A 17642-nucleotide genomic window follows, 5' to 3' on the forward strand; every position below is an offset into this window, starting at 1 on the left:
TCCAAATTGCTCTCCAGAATGGTTGGATCAATTCACAGCTCCACCAACAATGCATTAGTGTTTCAATTTTTCCACAGCTTCTCCAACATTTATTATTTTTCTATTTTGTCATATTAGCCAACCTGATATGTGTGAAATGGTACCTTAGGGTTGTTATAATTTGCATTTCTCTAATCACTAGTGATTTGGAGCATTTTTTCATATGGTAATAGATAGCTTTGACTTCTTCATCAGAACACTGCCTGTTCATATCCTTTGACCATTTTTCAATTGGAGAATGACTTGGATTCTTATGAATTTCATTTAGATCCTATATAGTTTAGAAATGAGGCCTTTATCAGAAATACTTGCTATAAAAATTGTTTCCCAGCTTTATGCCTCCCTTCTAATTTTGGGTGAATTGCTTTTGTTTGTACATTTTATTTCCCTGTATTCTTAATTTTAAATAGTATCTCATAAATAAACTCTGCTTTGATTATTTAGTTAAGAGGCTCCTTAATATTTTGCTTATCAATTTGGGAGTGGAGCAGTGTGGTGGAACTTTATAAATGGCCCACATTAAATTAACAGCAGTCAGATAGCCAGTTAGTCAAAAGTCCCCAGATTAAGTACTCCAGTCAGCTTTAGCCCCCCAAATTAGCCCTAGTCATCAAAAATATTTCCACACTTTCCCAGAAGCTGGAGTCTTTGGGTTTATCAAACAATACATTACTAAAATAATTCACTACTGTGTCTCCTGTGCCTAATCTGTTCCATTCCTGTGCCCAACCTATTCCATGATATAAAGGTATTTTTAAGCAAAATTGGTATGGGTCAGAGAACAGATGGAATTGGAAATGTAACCTATAGTGTTTTTTCCTAAGACTGAGTTCACATGCAAAACTATTAATAATGATTGGGGGAATGAAGAATTCCCCAATTATCTTTCAGATAAAACAAGACAATATGACTCAATGAAATTGAGGTTAATGATCAGAATTAAGGAGGTCAGATGAGGAGGTTTATAAAGGGTATCCCAAAAGTCTTAGTGAAATTTTAAGACTAGTGAAGCTTTGACTTTAAAATATATGTTATAGAGCTTTGAGAGGTATATTAAGTATTCATAAGTGAATAGCTAACACTAACTTATTTACAGAGACCAGAAAGTACCTTCTTTACCTTAAAGCAGCTCTGTGAGGTTGATAGTAAAGACTTAATTGTTTCCATTTTCCTGATGAGGAAACTGAGATTCGAAAATCATCAATAATTTACCTAGCAACTTAGGACAAATCATCAGATGTTGCACTTATATTTCTTTCAAACCTCTGTAGTATATTTACATTTGTTTTTGAGTCTGAATGCTCTTCAAGTCTAGCACAGGGTCTAGTTAGAAACCATTTGGCTAAAGCTGCAGGGTCTGGCAAACTGTGTCCATCCTTGTACTTTTCCTGTCATCTTGGTTTGGCCTGGGTTCAGAGATTTGAGATTTTCTGTTTTCTCAATGGGGATATTAAGTTTACTAGTTCTTTATTCTAATACCATCTCCACTCCCACCTCAGATTCTCCAGCTATTTATAAAATTACTCATTATAGAAATTGTCTTGTGGTTGAAGTCTTGGGCTTTCTTCTGTGAGGGGAGAAAGTAAAAAAATATTCCATGAAAACATGAATCAAGTAAAGAACAGGGTTTATGCCCATATAGAAAAGGGAATGCTAAGCAATAAAGATTCATAGAATTAGATTGATGAAATAGAATACAATAATATCACTGTAGGCACTCTCTAGAGGTTAGTATTCAAACTTCCTTGATATACAGTTTCATTGCAAAAATATTAATTAGCCATTTTAGATTTTTACCTGTACTTAGCACAGTCTCAACAATCACCAAGTAAAATTTTCTTTCTAGTAGCCTAACTTTTATTCTGATGAAGATTCTTTTCCTGTGTCTCCTGTCATTTCTGTCTCACTTGCTTCTGCTCCAATAGGTACCACTTCTTTTCTTCAGTAAACAAAGCTTTTCTTTTTCTTTTCTTTTCTTTTCTTTTTTTTGTGGGGCAAAGAGGGTTAAGTGACTTGCCCAGTAACTTACATACAGTTAGTGTCAAGTATCTGAGACCAGATTTGAACTTAGGTCCTCCTGAATCCAGGGCCGGTGCTTTATCCACTGTGCCACCTAGCTGCCCCAACAAAGATTTTTGATCCTCATAAGGTCAGTGAAAAAAAAAAGATACACACAAGAAAGGCAAAGGCTGCTCGGGGTCCCAATATAAGTCTAATAAGTTGAATTCTCACTCTTTTTGAGGAACTACAAGCAAATGCCCTTACTTAGAGTGATAGGAATTCTTCTTTCTTCACTCTTGGTTAAAATCACATTTTACTGCCTGGAGTAAAGGAGCCAAGAGGGTACCATCTAAAAAATGCCTCTCCTACCTTATAAGACACTCCACAACTTTAACTATTGTCTGCTACTACAAGTGATCTGGGAGATCCACACAATGATGAGTTGAGTAATATAGAAGCAAGCAGAGTATATCAGTCTCTGATCAGATTTCAATATAATTTCTTAGGGGCAGCCAGAAAACATCTGAAGTGGGAATAAGTCCAGGTGTTGTAATGTCCTCAAGGGCACACCACTAGAGAATGCTACAGTAGAATTCTAAGAAATCGTGTAATATCAACAAATAAATATTTCCTAAGTATCTACCATGTGCTGGGCACTATGCTAAGCACTGGAAATACAAAAAGAAGCAAAAGACATCCCCTGCCCCCGAAACAGCTTTCAAACTAATGGATGAGGCAGGATGCAAACAAATATATGCATAATTAAGAGAGGGAAGACACTGGCATTAGGAAGGGTATAAGAAAGCTTCCTTAAGAAGGTAGGTTTTAGTTGGGAATTATTTATTTTTAAATAGAACTGTACTAAGACATCTTCCCAGGTTATATTGTAAATGCCTTACAAGGCTAATTCTCTTTCCTTTTCATCTTTATATCCAAAATTCCTATCATAATACCTGACTCATGAGAGGAGATTAATAAATTGTTGTTTATTGATTGATTACACCATCTCTCACCTTTTGACAAATATATAATTTTCATGAAGGTATGAAAAGTGATTATATATATATATATATATATATTGCTTTCTTTAAAGGAAACCCTTTGGGAAAATGTTCTTTAAAAAAAGAGGGAGGGAGGGATAAAGGAAGGAAAGAATGAAAGAGAGGAGAGGAAAAGAGAGGAGGAAAGGTAGAAAGGGAAGAAAAAGAAAGTGAGGGAGTGAAAGAGGGATAGAGGGAATAGGGAAGAATGTAGGGAGTAAAGAAGGGAAGAAAGGAAGGAGGGAGGAAGAAAGGAATGAAGGAAAGAGGAAAAGAGGGAGGAAGAAACAAAGAAAAACAGGGAGAAAGGGAGAAAGGAAGGAGAACATATAGGGAAGGAGGGAGGAAAAGAAGGAGAGAATAAGAAATGAAGGGAGGAAAGAACGAAGGAGGAGGGAAGGGATGGAGAGAGAAGGGAGAGAGTGAGGAAGGTAGGAAAGGAGAGAGGGAAAGATGGGGGAAGGGAGAAAGAAAGATAAGGGGGAAAAAGAAAGGAAGGAAGGAAAGAGGGATGAATAGTTTCATTAAATATTTACTCTGTGCCAAGTGCTGTGCTAAGCACTTTACAAATATTTTATTTGATCTTCACAACACCCTTGGGAAGTAGATGTTAAACAGCTTATAGTAAATAAACAGACATGAAACTTAAGTGTTATGTCTCTTTTCTAGCATTTGGTGTCCAAAAACAAATAATGGTCCTCAATCAACCAACTCATCGATCAATATTATATTTATATTTCTTATCTTCTATAGATTTCAGATAGAAATGTTCCTGAGACAAGTCATTATTCTACCTCAGTTCTTTTATGTTTAATTCTCAATGCACTATTGCACAGGTGGATAAAATTGCATCGCGTGTCAACTCATTTTCCAAGAGCTAAAGGAAATTGTTTCAGGATAACCCAAGGAGCTGACAAGAAGATGGGGATGTGTACCTATTCCTTTTCCCATATGGTTTTGATTTCCACCCCCCTCCACCAGTCTCTTTTCCATATTTTCAGAGATTTTCATCCTACATGGTTATGTATATTTGGAATGGTGACATTACAGCTTTGTTCTTAAGTATTTTGGGGGGATCTCAGTTTTATCCTTATATGATTATGGGGAATAGATTTGCCTGTGATAACAGGTCATTTTTAGTACATTTTGTTAGCTGAGGATTGTAGAGTACTTTGAGGTGTGTATTTGTAGTGTGGGGATTTATGATCCATAAAAGAAAGCAACATTTTGACATGTAATTTGAGCTGCCAGACCATTTCTATATACTCAGTAGATGCACAATTTCTTCCATTCTACAGTAATTTTTCATAATTTTTGTTAAATATTTCATTTTCCACAATTACATGTTTTTAATATTTACTGTTTAAAATTTTGAGTTCTAAATTCTCTCCCTCCCTTCCTCCCTCCCATGCTCTCTCATTTAGAAAGCAAATAATTTGATATATGTTGTACATCTGCAGAAATACAAATATATATATATATATTTTCTTATTAGTCATGTGAAAGAAAACACAGACCAAAATAAAACCAGAAAAAAGGTTTAAAAAAAGTATTCTTCTATTTGCGTTCAGACTCCATTGGTTCTTTCTCTGTAGATGGATAGCATTTTTCATCATGTCTTTTGGAATTATCTTGGATCATTGTATTGCTGAGAATAACTTGGATTGTTGTAATCCTGAGAACAGCTAAATCATTCACAATCATCATATAATATTGCTGTTACCATGCAGTTTCCTGGTTCTGTTCACTTTACTTTGTTTCAGTACATGTAAATGTTTCCAGGTTTTTCTGAAAGCATCCTGCTTATTATTTTTTAGTTCAGTGGTATTTCATCACAATAATATACCACAACTTGTCGCTCTTTCCCCAGTTAAAGGATATGTTCTCAATTTCTTCTCTGTGACAAAAATCTAGTAGCGGTATTGCTGGGTCAAAGCATATGTACAGTTTTATAGTCTTTTGTGGATAGTTCCAAATTGCTCTCCAAAATATTTGGATCAGTTAACAACTCCACTGACAGTACATTAGTGTTCTAGTTTTTCCATATCCCCTCCAATATTTGCTATTTTCCTTTTATGTTATATTTGCCAATCTGATAGGTGTGGGGTGGCACCTTATAATTGTTTTAATTTTCATTTCTTTAATCAATAGTTATTAGAGCATCTTTATATAATTAAAGATAGCTTTGATTTCTTCTTCTGAAAATTGCCTATTCATATCATTTGAAAACTTAGCAATTGGTGAATGCCTTTTATTTTTATAAATTTGACTGAGTTCACTCTATATTTGACAGATTATGCCTTTATCAGAGAAACTTTTTAACCATATTTTTTCATAGTTATGATTACTAACTGTTCATTTCCCTTTACTCTGTTTTGCCCTAGAATTTCCATCCGGTTTATCTTAAACTCTCGCTCCTTTTACCCTGTCCATCTACAAAAATGTTTTTCTTCTGACTACTGCCTCCCTCAATCCACTCTCTTTTCTGTCAGTCTCCCTCCTCTTTTATCCCTTTCTCCTCCAACTTTCCTATAGGATAAAATAGATATATTTGCCCAACAGAGTGGATATTATTTCTTCTTTGAGCCAGTTTATTTTGAGAGTAAGGTTCAAGGACTCCCCTACCTGAATCTCCCATCTTCACCTCCACTATAAAAGTTCTTTTGTGCCTTTTTTATGTGACATAATTTACCCAATTTTATCTTTACCTTTCCCCTACTGGCAGTATATTCCTCTTTCTCACCCCATAATTTTATTTTTAATATATTGTTGCATCATATTTAATTCATACCCTCTGTCAAGGGTTCTTCCTTCTAACTCCCCAATGAGGTAAAAGTATTATCTTCCCCTGTAGAAATGTAAATATGTGAACCTTAATGATTCCCTTTATTTCTCTTTCCTGTTTACATTTTTATGCTTCTTTTAAGTCTTGTATTTGAAAGTGATATTTCCAATTCCACACTAATATTTTCATCAGGAGTGCTTGAAAGTCATCTATTTCATTGAAAGTATTTTTATCCCTGAAGGATTATACTGTATTGCTGGGTATGTGATTCTTGGTTACAATCCTAGCTCCTTTGTCCTGTGGAATATCATATTCCAAGCCTGCTGGCTCTATAATGTAGAAGTTGCTCACTCTTGTGTTATTCTGACTATGGCTTCACAATGTTCCTATTGTCTCTTTCTAGTTGTTTGCAATATTTTCTACTTAAGCTTGGAGTGCTGGAATTTGGATATAATAATCCTGGGAGTTTTCATTTTGGGGTCTCTATCAGGAGGTGATCAGTAGATATTTTTTCAGTTTCTACTTTAGTTTCTGGGTTTAGAATATCAGGGCAGCTGGTGGAGCCAAGATAGCAGAGGAAACACATTAAGCACTCTGAGCTTCTAACAGAATCACTCCAAAAAAACTCCAAATAATGTCATAAGACCATTCCTGGAGCAACAAAACCCATGAAAGGATGGGTTGAGAACATTTTCCAGCCAAAGATGGCTTTGATGTTCACTAGGAGGGGTGTGCTATACCGGGGTGGGAGGACAGCCAAATCCTGCAGCAGTGCTGATACAGATCCAGCCACAGGCCATGCCAGAGAAAGAGACTTCTGGAGGCTCTGAATCATCTGCAGCTGCAGCTAACTCAGCTTGCAGTCTGGTGAGAGAGTTGAGCGGTTGGCCGGGGGAGATTATAGGGGTCTCTGCTGGCACTGAGGTGAAACTCTAACCTTTTGCCTGGGCTTGTATATAGGACACCATCTTGGGTATGGTGGGGGAGGAGCGCAGGCATGCCTGAGTTTGTAATCAAAGTGAACCAGATTTGTTTCTGGGTTAAAGAGCAAGCAGCCTGTGGTTACTTACAGAACAGAACACAGGCCAGGAGAACTGAGAACATGCCTCTTCTTAAATATTACCACCTGGGACCCTGTGAAGCTTAGGATAGTGCATCCTGGTGGCAGTGCCCAATTTTAAGAAGGAATCATTCTACCTTGGACCCCCCAGAAGCTTGGTATAGAGCATCAAGGAAGCAGTGCCACACTTTGAGAAGGAGTCTTCCAGGTAAAGGAGAAAATATTGCGAGCAGCCAGGAAAAAAAACAATTCAAATACTGTGGAGTTACAGTCAGGATAGCACAAAATCGAGGAGCTTCTACTAAAGGACCAAAAAGCATGGGATATGATATTCCAGAGGGCAAAGGAATTGGGATTACAACCAAAAGTCACCTATCCAACAAAACTGAGTATAATCTTTCAGGGGAAAAATGAGACTTCAATGAAAAAGGTTTTTCAGGCATTTGTGATGAAAAGATCTGAAGGAATAGAAAATTTTACTTTCAAATACAAGACCCTGGAGAAGCATAAAAAGGTAAACAGGAAAAAGAAATCATGAGGGATGTTCGAAGGTTCATCTGTTTATATTCCTACATGGGAGGATGATATGTCTAACTCATAAGAACTTTCTCAGTATTAGGGCTGATGATAGAAATAAATTTAGACATAGGGCACAGGTGAGAATTGATTATGAAAGGATGATATTTGTAAAAACATTAATTTTTTTGTCCTTATTTTCTGTGTGTGTGTGGGGGGGTGGTCAGGGTTGGGTGGCATGCCTGGAGTCATGGAGTTGGTGAGTGTCTTGTGTCTGAGGCTGGATTTGGGCTTGAGTTTTCCTGGGTCCAGGGTGGGTACTTTGTCCACTGTGTCACCTGGCTGCCCCATGATGCCATCTTTAGGGTAAAATTTAGGAGGAAGAGGATTATACTGGGGGAGGGCAAAGGAGAGAGTTAGAATGGGGTGAAATCTCATATGAAAGAAGCAGGAAAGGGCTTATGCAGTGCGGGGAGAGATGGGGGAGGATTGGGACGGTGAATGATCCTTATACTCATCAGAACTGGCTCAAGGAGGGAATAATATACACACTCAATTGGGTGGAGTAATCTATCTCACCCTGCAGGAAAGTAGGGGGGGAAGGGGATAAGGAGGGAGGGGTGAAAGAAGGTAGGGTAGAGTGGGGGAGGAGGCAGACAGAAGCAAAACACTTTTGAGGAGGGATAGATAGGGTAAAGGAAGATAGAAAACAGTCAATATCATGGGAAGGGAATGGGATTGTGGGAAACAGTTAACAATAGTAACTGAAAAAAATTTTGAAGCAGAGGCAAGAATAATGTAAGATGATGATGATTGGGGCAGCTAGGTGGCGCAGTGGATAGAGCACTGGCCCTGGATTCAGGAGTACCTGAGTTCAAATCTGGCCTCAGACAGTTAACACTTACTAGCTATGTGACCCTGGGCAAGTCACTTAACCCCAATTGCCTCACTAAAAAAAAAAAAAAAAAAAAAAAGATGATGATGATTGATTGATGATGGTTCGAGGAAGATCAAGATTGATTGATGAAGATCGATTCATGATGAGGACTGATTGATGATGAGAATTGAATGAAGAAGATGAGGATTGATTGATAATGATAAGGATAGATTTTGGATGATGATGCTTACAAAACATGGTACTTACTGTGCTGGGCTATTGTGAAGAAAATTCTTTACCAGGTATAAGGTACTATATAAATGTTATCTGTTACTGTTGTTGCAATAATCAACCTCATGGGTTCATTGTAAGGAAATATCTCTTTAAAATATTATATAAATGTAGTTTACTATAAAAAAACGATGAGCAGGATGTTATCAGAAAGACCTGGAAGGACCTGAATGAGGTTATGCAAAGTGAAATGTTATGTATACAAAATAATAGCAGTATTGTGAGATGATCTTCTGTAAATGACTTGGTTATTTTCAGCAATGCAATTATCCAAGTCAAATCTGAAGGTCTTATCCATCTTCAGAGAGAGAACAGATGGTATCTGAATACAGGTTGAAGCATAATTTTTTTTTTAGTTCCTTTATGTGAAGTTTTGGTTTTGTTTGTTTTCTTCCACAACCCGGCTAATGTGGAAATGTTTCACATGACTGCTCATGTATAGTTCATATTGAATTGCTTGAGTTCTTGTGGGGTGGGGGTTTGGGGAAGGAAGGAGGAAGAGAATTTGGAACACAAAGTTTAAAAACAATTGATGTCAAAATTTGTATTTTACATGGAATTTAGGAAAATAAAATTCTAAATATATAAAAAAAGAATATCAGGGAAGTTTTCCTTGACAATTACTTGAAGGATGATGTTTAAGCTCTGATTTTTTTTTTTTTGATCATGGCTTTCTGGTAGTCCAATAATTCTTAAATTATCTCTGCTAGATTTATTTTGTAGTTAAGTTGTTTTTCCCATGAACTATTTTGTATTTTTCCTATTTTTTTCATTTCATTTTGTTTTATTGTTTCTTGATGCCTCAAAAGGAATTATTTTTTCTAATGAAATTTTATATCTCCTTTTGCACTTGGCCAATTCTACTTTATAAGGAGTTTTTTTTTTCCTATAGTGAATTTGTGTACATCTGTTTCCATGAGGCCACTTTTGCTTTTTAAGGAGTACTCTTCAGCAGATATTTTTGTGCATTTTGACAGTTTTTCCTATTCTATTTTAAAGGTATTTGTTTCTTCTGTATTTTTTTACCTCCTTTACCAAGCTATTGATTTTTTGTTTGTTTTTTGGTGAGGCAGTTGGGGTTAAGTGACTTGCCCAGGGTCACACAGCTAGTAAATAAGTGTCTGAGGCCAGATTTGAACTCAGGTCCTCCTGAATCCTGGGTCAGTGCTCTATCCACTGTGCCACCTAGCTGCCCCCAAGCTATTGATTTTTTCCCATGATTTTCTTGCATAAGTCTCAGGTCTTGTCCCATTTTTTCTTCTATATCTCTTTAAATTTTTATAATCCTCTTTGATCTCTTCCAGGAATGATTTTGGCCTTGAGATCAAATCACATTTTTTCTCTGAGACTTTAGATATAGACAGTTTTGACTCTGTTGTCTTCTGAGTTTGTGCTTTGATGTTACCATAGTAATTTTCTGTGGTCAGGTTCTTTTGTTGTTGGTGGTGTTTGTTTATATTTTCCAACCTTTTTATTAACTTTTACCATTATGTTAAGGTTGGGGTCTATTCCTGTGGTGGAGCGAGTACTGTCTCAAGGTTCAGGTTTTTTGTGCAGCTGTTTTCAGAACTAGTTATGAGGGTCTGTATGTTTTCAGTTCTTCCAAGGAAACATGACCTAAGTAAAGATGTTTTTATGACTTTAATGACCTGTGCTTCGGGCTGTGAGTGACCAGAAGCACTCTTTTTTGAACTGAAAAGACCAAGGACTTTGCTCCCTTATAGCAACAAACTTTGTTGTACTATTGTTCCTCCTTGCCATGGGACTGTGATGGAAGCCTGACACCTGAATCTGTGTATAGGGAATACAATAGAGTCCTGCACCCAGTGACAGTATAGGGACCTCTGTGATCTTCTTCTGAAAAATTGAACCCCCTACTATTTGTGTGTTGAGAACTCCAAAAGCCAGTGTTGCTCATTCAATTGCCCCAAACGCTTGCTACAGGCTTGCCCGTGTCTGGCCCGTTGCTGTCTTGACAGGGCATTGCCTCCACTGGACTCTGCTCTACTTTTACCCCAGTGCAGCAGATATTTCCTGCTGACTTTCTAAGTTGAGTTGTGCTGGAAAATTGTTTCACCCTGTTCTTCTGTAGGTTCTGTCACTCAAGAATTTATTTTGAGGTGTCAATTTAAGTTGTTTGGAGGGGAATTTGGGAGAACTCAGAAGAGTCCCTGCCTTTTCTATATATATTTGCTCCACCCTTTACCCTTTCTAACATTGTCTCAGAAAATGTGCAGTGGTTGCTAGGTCCAGGGACCTTTAAAAATAACACTTTGAAATTTCTGGTGCCAGTGACATGATCTAGCATTGCCAATATAACATCATCATCCTCTCCTGTCACTCATGGCCTCTTACCAAAAACAAGCAAAAAAAATACCAAAACAAAACTATTTCAGCTCTTTTTTCAAATGATCTATGGAAACATCTTATATATGTGTAGTACAACTTTCAGGCAGCTTATTAAACAATTATAGAATCAATAATAAGTTATTTTCTTGGTTTTATAATTTCATTTTAATGATATCATATGAGAATGCTGCTTCTTTTGGAAGTACATAAGTATACAATCATTCTAGATTTGGAGGGGTTGCTGATTTACTCATCTTTTAAAACAGATATATGATGCCGTTTTAAAAAGATGAAATAAGTTTGGGTCTGAGAATAATTTGTTAAAGTGCTTAGCTAGTAATTCTGGTGATACTGATAATTAGGGATTTCATTCATCCCCACCATTTTCTAGTTTTGCAAAGAAGCTAGAGTTTTAGTCATGTTTCTTAAAATTGCTATCCTGTCATTTATTATATTACATTTATGCAAAAGTTTCTTTTTTGTTTGTTTGTTACAACTTATGTTATCTTTAGGTTGAATGTCTTGCAACCATATAAGTAACCAAACATTTTCTACTCCTTTGTTCATTGTGGGTTCTCTTATCCCCATTTCTTATTTGTCAATTGTCTGTAGTAAATATTTATTGTTTAATTTGTAATACTTATATATATATATATTCATGTAGACACACATATATGCACACAGATTCATGTATGCATATATGCATATATACACAATACATACATGCATATTTTTATTTACATACATATTTCCTCCCCCCAAGGTCTTTTTGCAGGTTTTCTACTGCTCTTTCAAGTTGCTTCTGTCATGGTGGTCTTAGATTCCTCTCCTTAAAAGTATAATTTGATAGATTTGTTATTCCTGCTGTATTTCTTATACTGGATATTATACGGAAAATTGTTTATACTTTGTTGAAAATATTTTTAGTGAATTCACCTATTCATCATGCTGAAAGTAGATAGCTTTTTTTCATTTTGTTATAATTAGTCTACTAGCTGGATTCATATTGTGAAACTAAGAAAGTTTTTTCATAATTTCAGTCAATCTATATTAGGCTATTTTTTTAATGACATCAGGGTATTCAACTTCATATTCTTCAGATTTTTGTAGTTTGTTGATTTCAGCTATTCCATTTAATCTAGATTTAGGGTGCGTTCTTACATTTTTCCTGCACTGTTTGACAATATGTTATTTTCTGTTTTGAAGCTAAAGGAACCAGGGAATAAAAATATTATGAAGCTCCTTCATAGGAGTACAATCTAGTTCCAGTTTTGTTATGGGATAGTATTTACATATAACAAATGAATTTGTGTCTTCTAATTTATTGCATTTCATACAAGCTTATAATTTGTCCACTGTGGTAGTCAGTGAGATCCATACTAAAACATTTTCAGCAAGTAGATAATTGATAATTCTGATTTGAAAACTGGTAGGGCAGATTAGTGAGTGGGAAAGTTGATGATACATAGGACTGGTAAAACAACTGAATGCTAGGGGATATAATTGTGAATATGAAGTTCTTGAGACTTAGCAAAGGAAGTTGAATGGGTTAACAAGTTATAAAGAGGCAGTGATTGCCTTCACAAAATTTAAATAGATGTTTTTGATTGAGATGTAAACAACCACAAGTAGTTCAGGGAAAAAAAAAACAAAAAACAAAAATAGTATCAGCTACCACAGAAAGTAGGGAGAATTTTGCAGTATCTAGCATTGTGCTTGACAAAAACATTTCTTCTGCAGCTGAGTAAATATTGCCTTTATTCTAAGAGAATGCTAAACTCTCTCTGGTGAAGATGAAGACATATAGTGCCTCACTATACTTCAGATTGTTAGTGTTTTTAAAGGAAGAATAAGGCTTCAATACCACCACCACCACCACCAACAACAACCAAAAAATCACCAAAAAGTATAACTAATGTGGAAGAGGGGAGGGAAAAGAGGGAATATAACCCTTGTTAAAATATTGGAGATAGGAAGATTGTTATGTAGAAGAAATGGAAGGAGAAAAGAGACCTGTAGAAGAAGAGCTTAGAAACAGATTTTAAGCACTTTCTGAAGAGGATAGAGCTGAATGTTCTGAGGAAGTTGTTTGTCCTCCAAAGTGATAAAGCCATAGGAGCAACCACATGAAAGAGCAACCAGTATATGTCCTAGGAAAAGGAGTGATAGAGAGGGTGATTCTCCACTCACAAATTCTGCTGTTTCCCTTACAGGTCTGTTGTCTTCTTGGAGCATGTATTCAAGGCATAGGAAGAAAGTACAGAAATAAGCATTTATTAAATACTTACTATGTGCCATGCACTGTGCTAAGCACTTTACAAATACTATCTCATTTGATTTTCACAACAATCCTTGGAGAGTTGTACCTTTTATCCTATTATACCTTTTTTACAATTGAGAAAACTGAGGCAGAAATTAATTGATGCCTAGGAAAGGGACATCTAGGTAGTACAATGGATAAAGCACCAGGCCTGGAGTCTGCAAAACCTGAATTAAAATCTGACCTCAGACACTCACTAGCTCTGTTACCCTGGGCAAGTCACTTAACCAGGTTTGCCACAGTTTCCTCATCTATAAAATGATCTGGAGAAGGAAATGCAGACTACTCTAGTATCTTTGCTAAGAAAACCCCAAATGAGGTCATGAAGAGTTGAAAATGACTAACAGCCACAAGGAAGTAGATGAAAACTACTCAATTATGGTGCTTTATATTTATGTAATCAATACTGCCAGAAGGAACCTTAAACTGTATGACTAGTGATTATAAAGCCTAGTGAAATGTAATATTTTTTCACTGTCCCATTGTTGACAAAGGCTGTGGAAGAGAAACATAGGTTTTGGGAGTGAATGTGTTATGCAGATGGTAGTTTTGCAAAGAAAAGGATTTTCACTTCTGGAATATAACTTAAAAAAACAGGGATGACAAATTCATGGTCAGAGATTGAATGTACTTAACAAAGGCTTTTGTGAGAGTATATTTTCCAGATTGATACAAATCTAATAAAAATTACTTTAACCTAAAAGGTATGGGGAAAAGACTGCCAATCTGTAGCTACCAAACTACAAAACATAGAAAATAACTACAATAAAGGAAGGATAACAGTTGAAACATCCAGAAGATTATAGGAATCAAAATCCAGTAAAGGACCCAATATTAAATCTCATACCTTCAAAAATCAGTGCACAAATGCATAAAGTTTAGGCAACATAAAAGAGGAGCTATCATTGTTTCTCATTCCATTTTTATTTATACAAATATATAATTATACATATTCATACAAAGATCATCTTCAATATTTCCAATGTTTGAATGAGATCTACTTATTGAGAAGCATAGTTCAATCATGGGTTTCATCTCACGAAGTCTCAGTGATACATATGAGGTCTTGCCTTAATACCAGTAATTCTGAGGTTCACAGGTTCTTAATCTTTGTAAGGGTGTGTGTGTGTGTGTGTGTGTGTGTGTGTGTGTGTGACGGAGAGAGAGGGAGAGGGAAGAGTGAGTGCACATTTAGCAGTCTAATGAAGCCTCTGGACTCCTTCCTCAGATTAATACTTTAAAATGCATAAAATAAAGTACAAAGGGTTATAAAGGAATCCAACTATATTAAAATATAGATTTCAAAATATTTCTTAAAAAGAGCTTGTGTTAGGGCAGCTAGGTGGCACAGTGGATAAAGCATTGGCCCTGGATTCAGGAAGACCTGAGTTCAAATCTGTTCTCAGACACTTGACACTTACTACCTGTGTGACCCTGGGCAAGTCACTTAACCCTCATTTCCCCACCAAAAAAAAAAAGTTCTTGTGGACCTCACGATAAGAACCCCTTAACTGAGACAAACAGGTGAAATAACTTACGTAGGGTCACACAACAGCTGTTCCTGGTGCTGGATTTGAATTCAGGTCTTCCTGGTATTCTGTACACTTTGCCACCTAGCTACCCCTGTACTGATCTTAGGACACACAGAGTTCTCATAGAGTGAATGACCATGACCAACATTCCCTTACTCAGAACCATGGATCAAATTTCCTGGACCCTATAGGCAAATAGATGTCTTCTGTGGGAACAAAGTAAAGATTGGGTGGTTAAATAGTTGGGAAGATGGTAGATGAGGGATATAGAGAAATAGTGAATGTACACAACCATTTCTGTGGTTAAACAGTGATGGGATGTTGATTCCTAAATTTGCTCTCCACAGAAGAGCTGAATCCTTCCTCCCACTCCTCCCTCTCCCCCCACCAAAAAAAAAAAATTGAGAAAGGAAAAACAAAATACTCATTACAAACATATACAGTCAAGCCAAGTAAATCTCCATATGGGTGGTGGCAATAACACTCACCACCACAACCACAAGTCTTAAGTGGCTAGCATGTTTCATCATCAGTCCTCTTGAATCATAGTTGGGCATTGCACTAATCAAAGCTCCCTATTTCAAAGCTATTTTTGTTTATGGTATTGTTTTCGATGTATTATTTGTTCTTGTTCTGCTCACTTCATTCTACATCAGTTCATATAAAACTTCACAGGTTACTCTGTATTCATTCTCCTTTTTATTTCATAATAATATTCCATCAGATTTTTATATAATAACTTGTTCTCCTAATCCCCACTTGATAGATACTCCCTCAGTTTCTAGTCTTTTTTTATTTTTCACCACAAAAAAGAGCTGCTATAAATAATTTTGTACAATGCTAGTTACAGTTCACTATACTTAGGACTAGTTCCTTCTTCTTATTGCCTCTCCCTTCAATCCTTATTCTCCCGTTTCCCTCTTGTGAGATATGTATTTCTGTACCCAATGGGCTATTTATATTCTTCCCTCCTTTGATTAGTGCGAATGAAAGTAATGTTTGTGTCAGCCATTCCCTGAATCCTTCCTCCTTATTTATGCATACTCTGGTTATGTGAGATAATTTCCATGTCTTTCTTCCTTCTGCAATATATTCTTCCTAATAATAACAATGAAAATAATAGCCGGAGGAAGAGGAGACGGGAGCGACCCCCGGACCGGCCGCTGCCGCCGCTGCAACCCGCGCCCAGACTCCGCTGCTGCCGCTGCTCCCGCCCCTCCACCGTCACCACCATGCCCAAGAGAAAGGCTGAAGGAGATGCTAAGGGAGACAAGACCAAGGTTAAGGACGAACCACAGAGGAGATCAGCACGGTTATCTGCTAAACCTGCCCCTCCGAAGCCAGAACCCAAACCCAAAAAGGCACCTGCAAAGAAGGGAGAGAAGTTACCCAAAGGGAAAAAGGGAAAGGCTGACGCCGGTAAGGATGGGAACAACCCTGCAGAGAATGGAGATGCCAAAACAGACCAGGCACAGAAAGCTGAAGGTGCTGGAGATGCCAAGTGAATTGTGTGAATTTTTGATAACTGTGTACTTCTGGTGACTGTACAGTTTGAAATACTATTTTTTATCAAGTTTTATAAAAATGCAGAATTTTGTTTTACTTTTTTTTAAGCTATGTTGTTAGCACACAGAACGCTTTGTTGTTGTTTTGGGGGGATGGGGCAGATGTTACAGATAGGATGTCTCAGAAGCTGGGTTGAAATGGGTGGGGATTTCTTCCCCTCCTGGTTTATAAGAGGACTTCTCTTGAATACCAAGAGTAGGTTCCCTGACACACACACACACACACACACACACACACACACACACACACACACACACACACACACACACACACACACACACACCCCAGATACATAGATCTGAACACTGATACCCTCAGCCTGTCTGGTGAGGGTAGGAGTGGATAACTACAAAAAATTTGTACTTCCCTTTCTGCCATAAGCATCAACTTATCTCCTCCAAACCCAGGGGCCTATCAGGACCTGCCCCTATTTCCCTCCTTTCCCCCACCCCCAAATCAATTGTGTTGGATACCAGTCTTTCAGGTAATCTGAACTTCAATTATGGCCCTGAGAGGCCTCCCCAAAAGAGCCGAAGTTCCTTTCATATTGGGGATCTTTTCCAATTAAGAATTCTGCAGTTTTTCATTTCATTTCCTCAAAGTCAGGGTAGGCTCGTGAAAAGTTGTTAAACAACATACGCTCAATGTGAAAGTGTCCAACCTCACTCTAAACTTTTCCCTGTTTAAAGTATAAAATTAAAGACTCTTCATTGGGTTTTATAGTGACTTTATGTTTTTGGTAGTCCACGGAGGAGGGGAGTTTGAAAGTTGTTGTATACTGTTGCCGATCGTAGCCCATGTCCTGCCTGAATTACCATGATTGTTTATGAAAAGTATCTTTAATAAAGCTGGATACAGTTTGGCTTGGACTGTTAAAAAAAAAAAAGAAAGAAAATAATAGCCAATATTTACATAGTCGTTCCTATGTGCCAGGCACTGTGCTAGGTGCTTAACAAATATTAATTCATCTCATCCTCACAACAACCCTGGGAGCTAAGTGCTATTATTATCACCAGTTAAGGAAAATTAGGCAAACAGAGATTTAATTAAGTGATTCAGACTCAGTGACACATAGGTAATAAGTGTCTGAGGCTATATTTGAACTCAGGACTTCTTGACTCCAGGTTTAGTGCTTTATTATTTACTTTACCATCTAACGGCCTCTGAAAGGCAGAGAAGAGGAGGGAGTTAATTCAGAGCATGGGGGACCACCAGTGTAATAAAACAGAGAGGAGAGACAGTGTTTCATTCATAAGGAAGAATAGG

At 37.0% G+C, this 17642-nt stretch overlaps 1 protein-coding gene across 1 annotated transcript; it reads left to right on the plus strand.

Annotated features, from left to right (window-relative positions):
• Positions 1-15942: 15942 nt before the first annotated feature.
• Positions 15943-16602, plus strand: LOC122726483 (non-histone chromosomal protein HMG-17). Its single transcript, XM_043964197.1, has one exon. It carries the CDS (start codon positions 16043-16045, stop codon positions 16313-16315), a length of 273 nt encoding a protein of 90 aa, XP_043820132.1. The 5' UTR covers positions 15943-16042; the 3' UTR covers positions 16316-16602.
• The last annotated feature ends 1040 nt before the right edge of the window (positions 16603-17642 follow it).

The sequence above is a fragment of the Dromiciops gliroides genome, chromosome 4 (assembly GCF_019393635.1).
Source record: "Dromiciops gliroides isolate mDroGli1 chromosome 4, mDroGli1.pri, whole genome shotgun sequence".
NCBI lineage: Eukaryota > Metazoa > Chordata > Mammalia > Microbiotheria > Microbiotheriidae > Dromiciops > Dromiciops gliroides.

What these genes read in the sequence shown, in the direction of transcription:
- LOC122726483 (XM_043964197.1), top strand. Translation starts at nt 16,043, where the DNA reads ATGCCCAAGAGAAAGGCTGAAGGAGATGCTAAGGGAGACAAGACCAAG.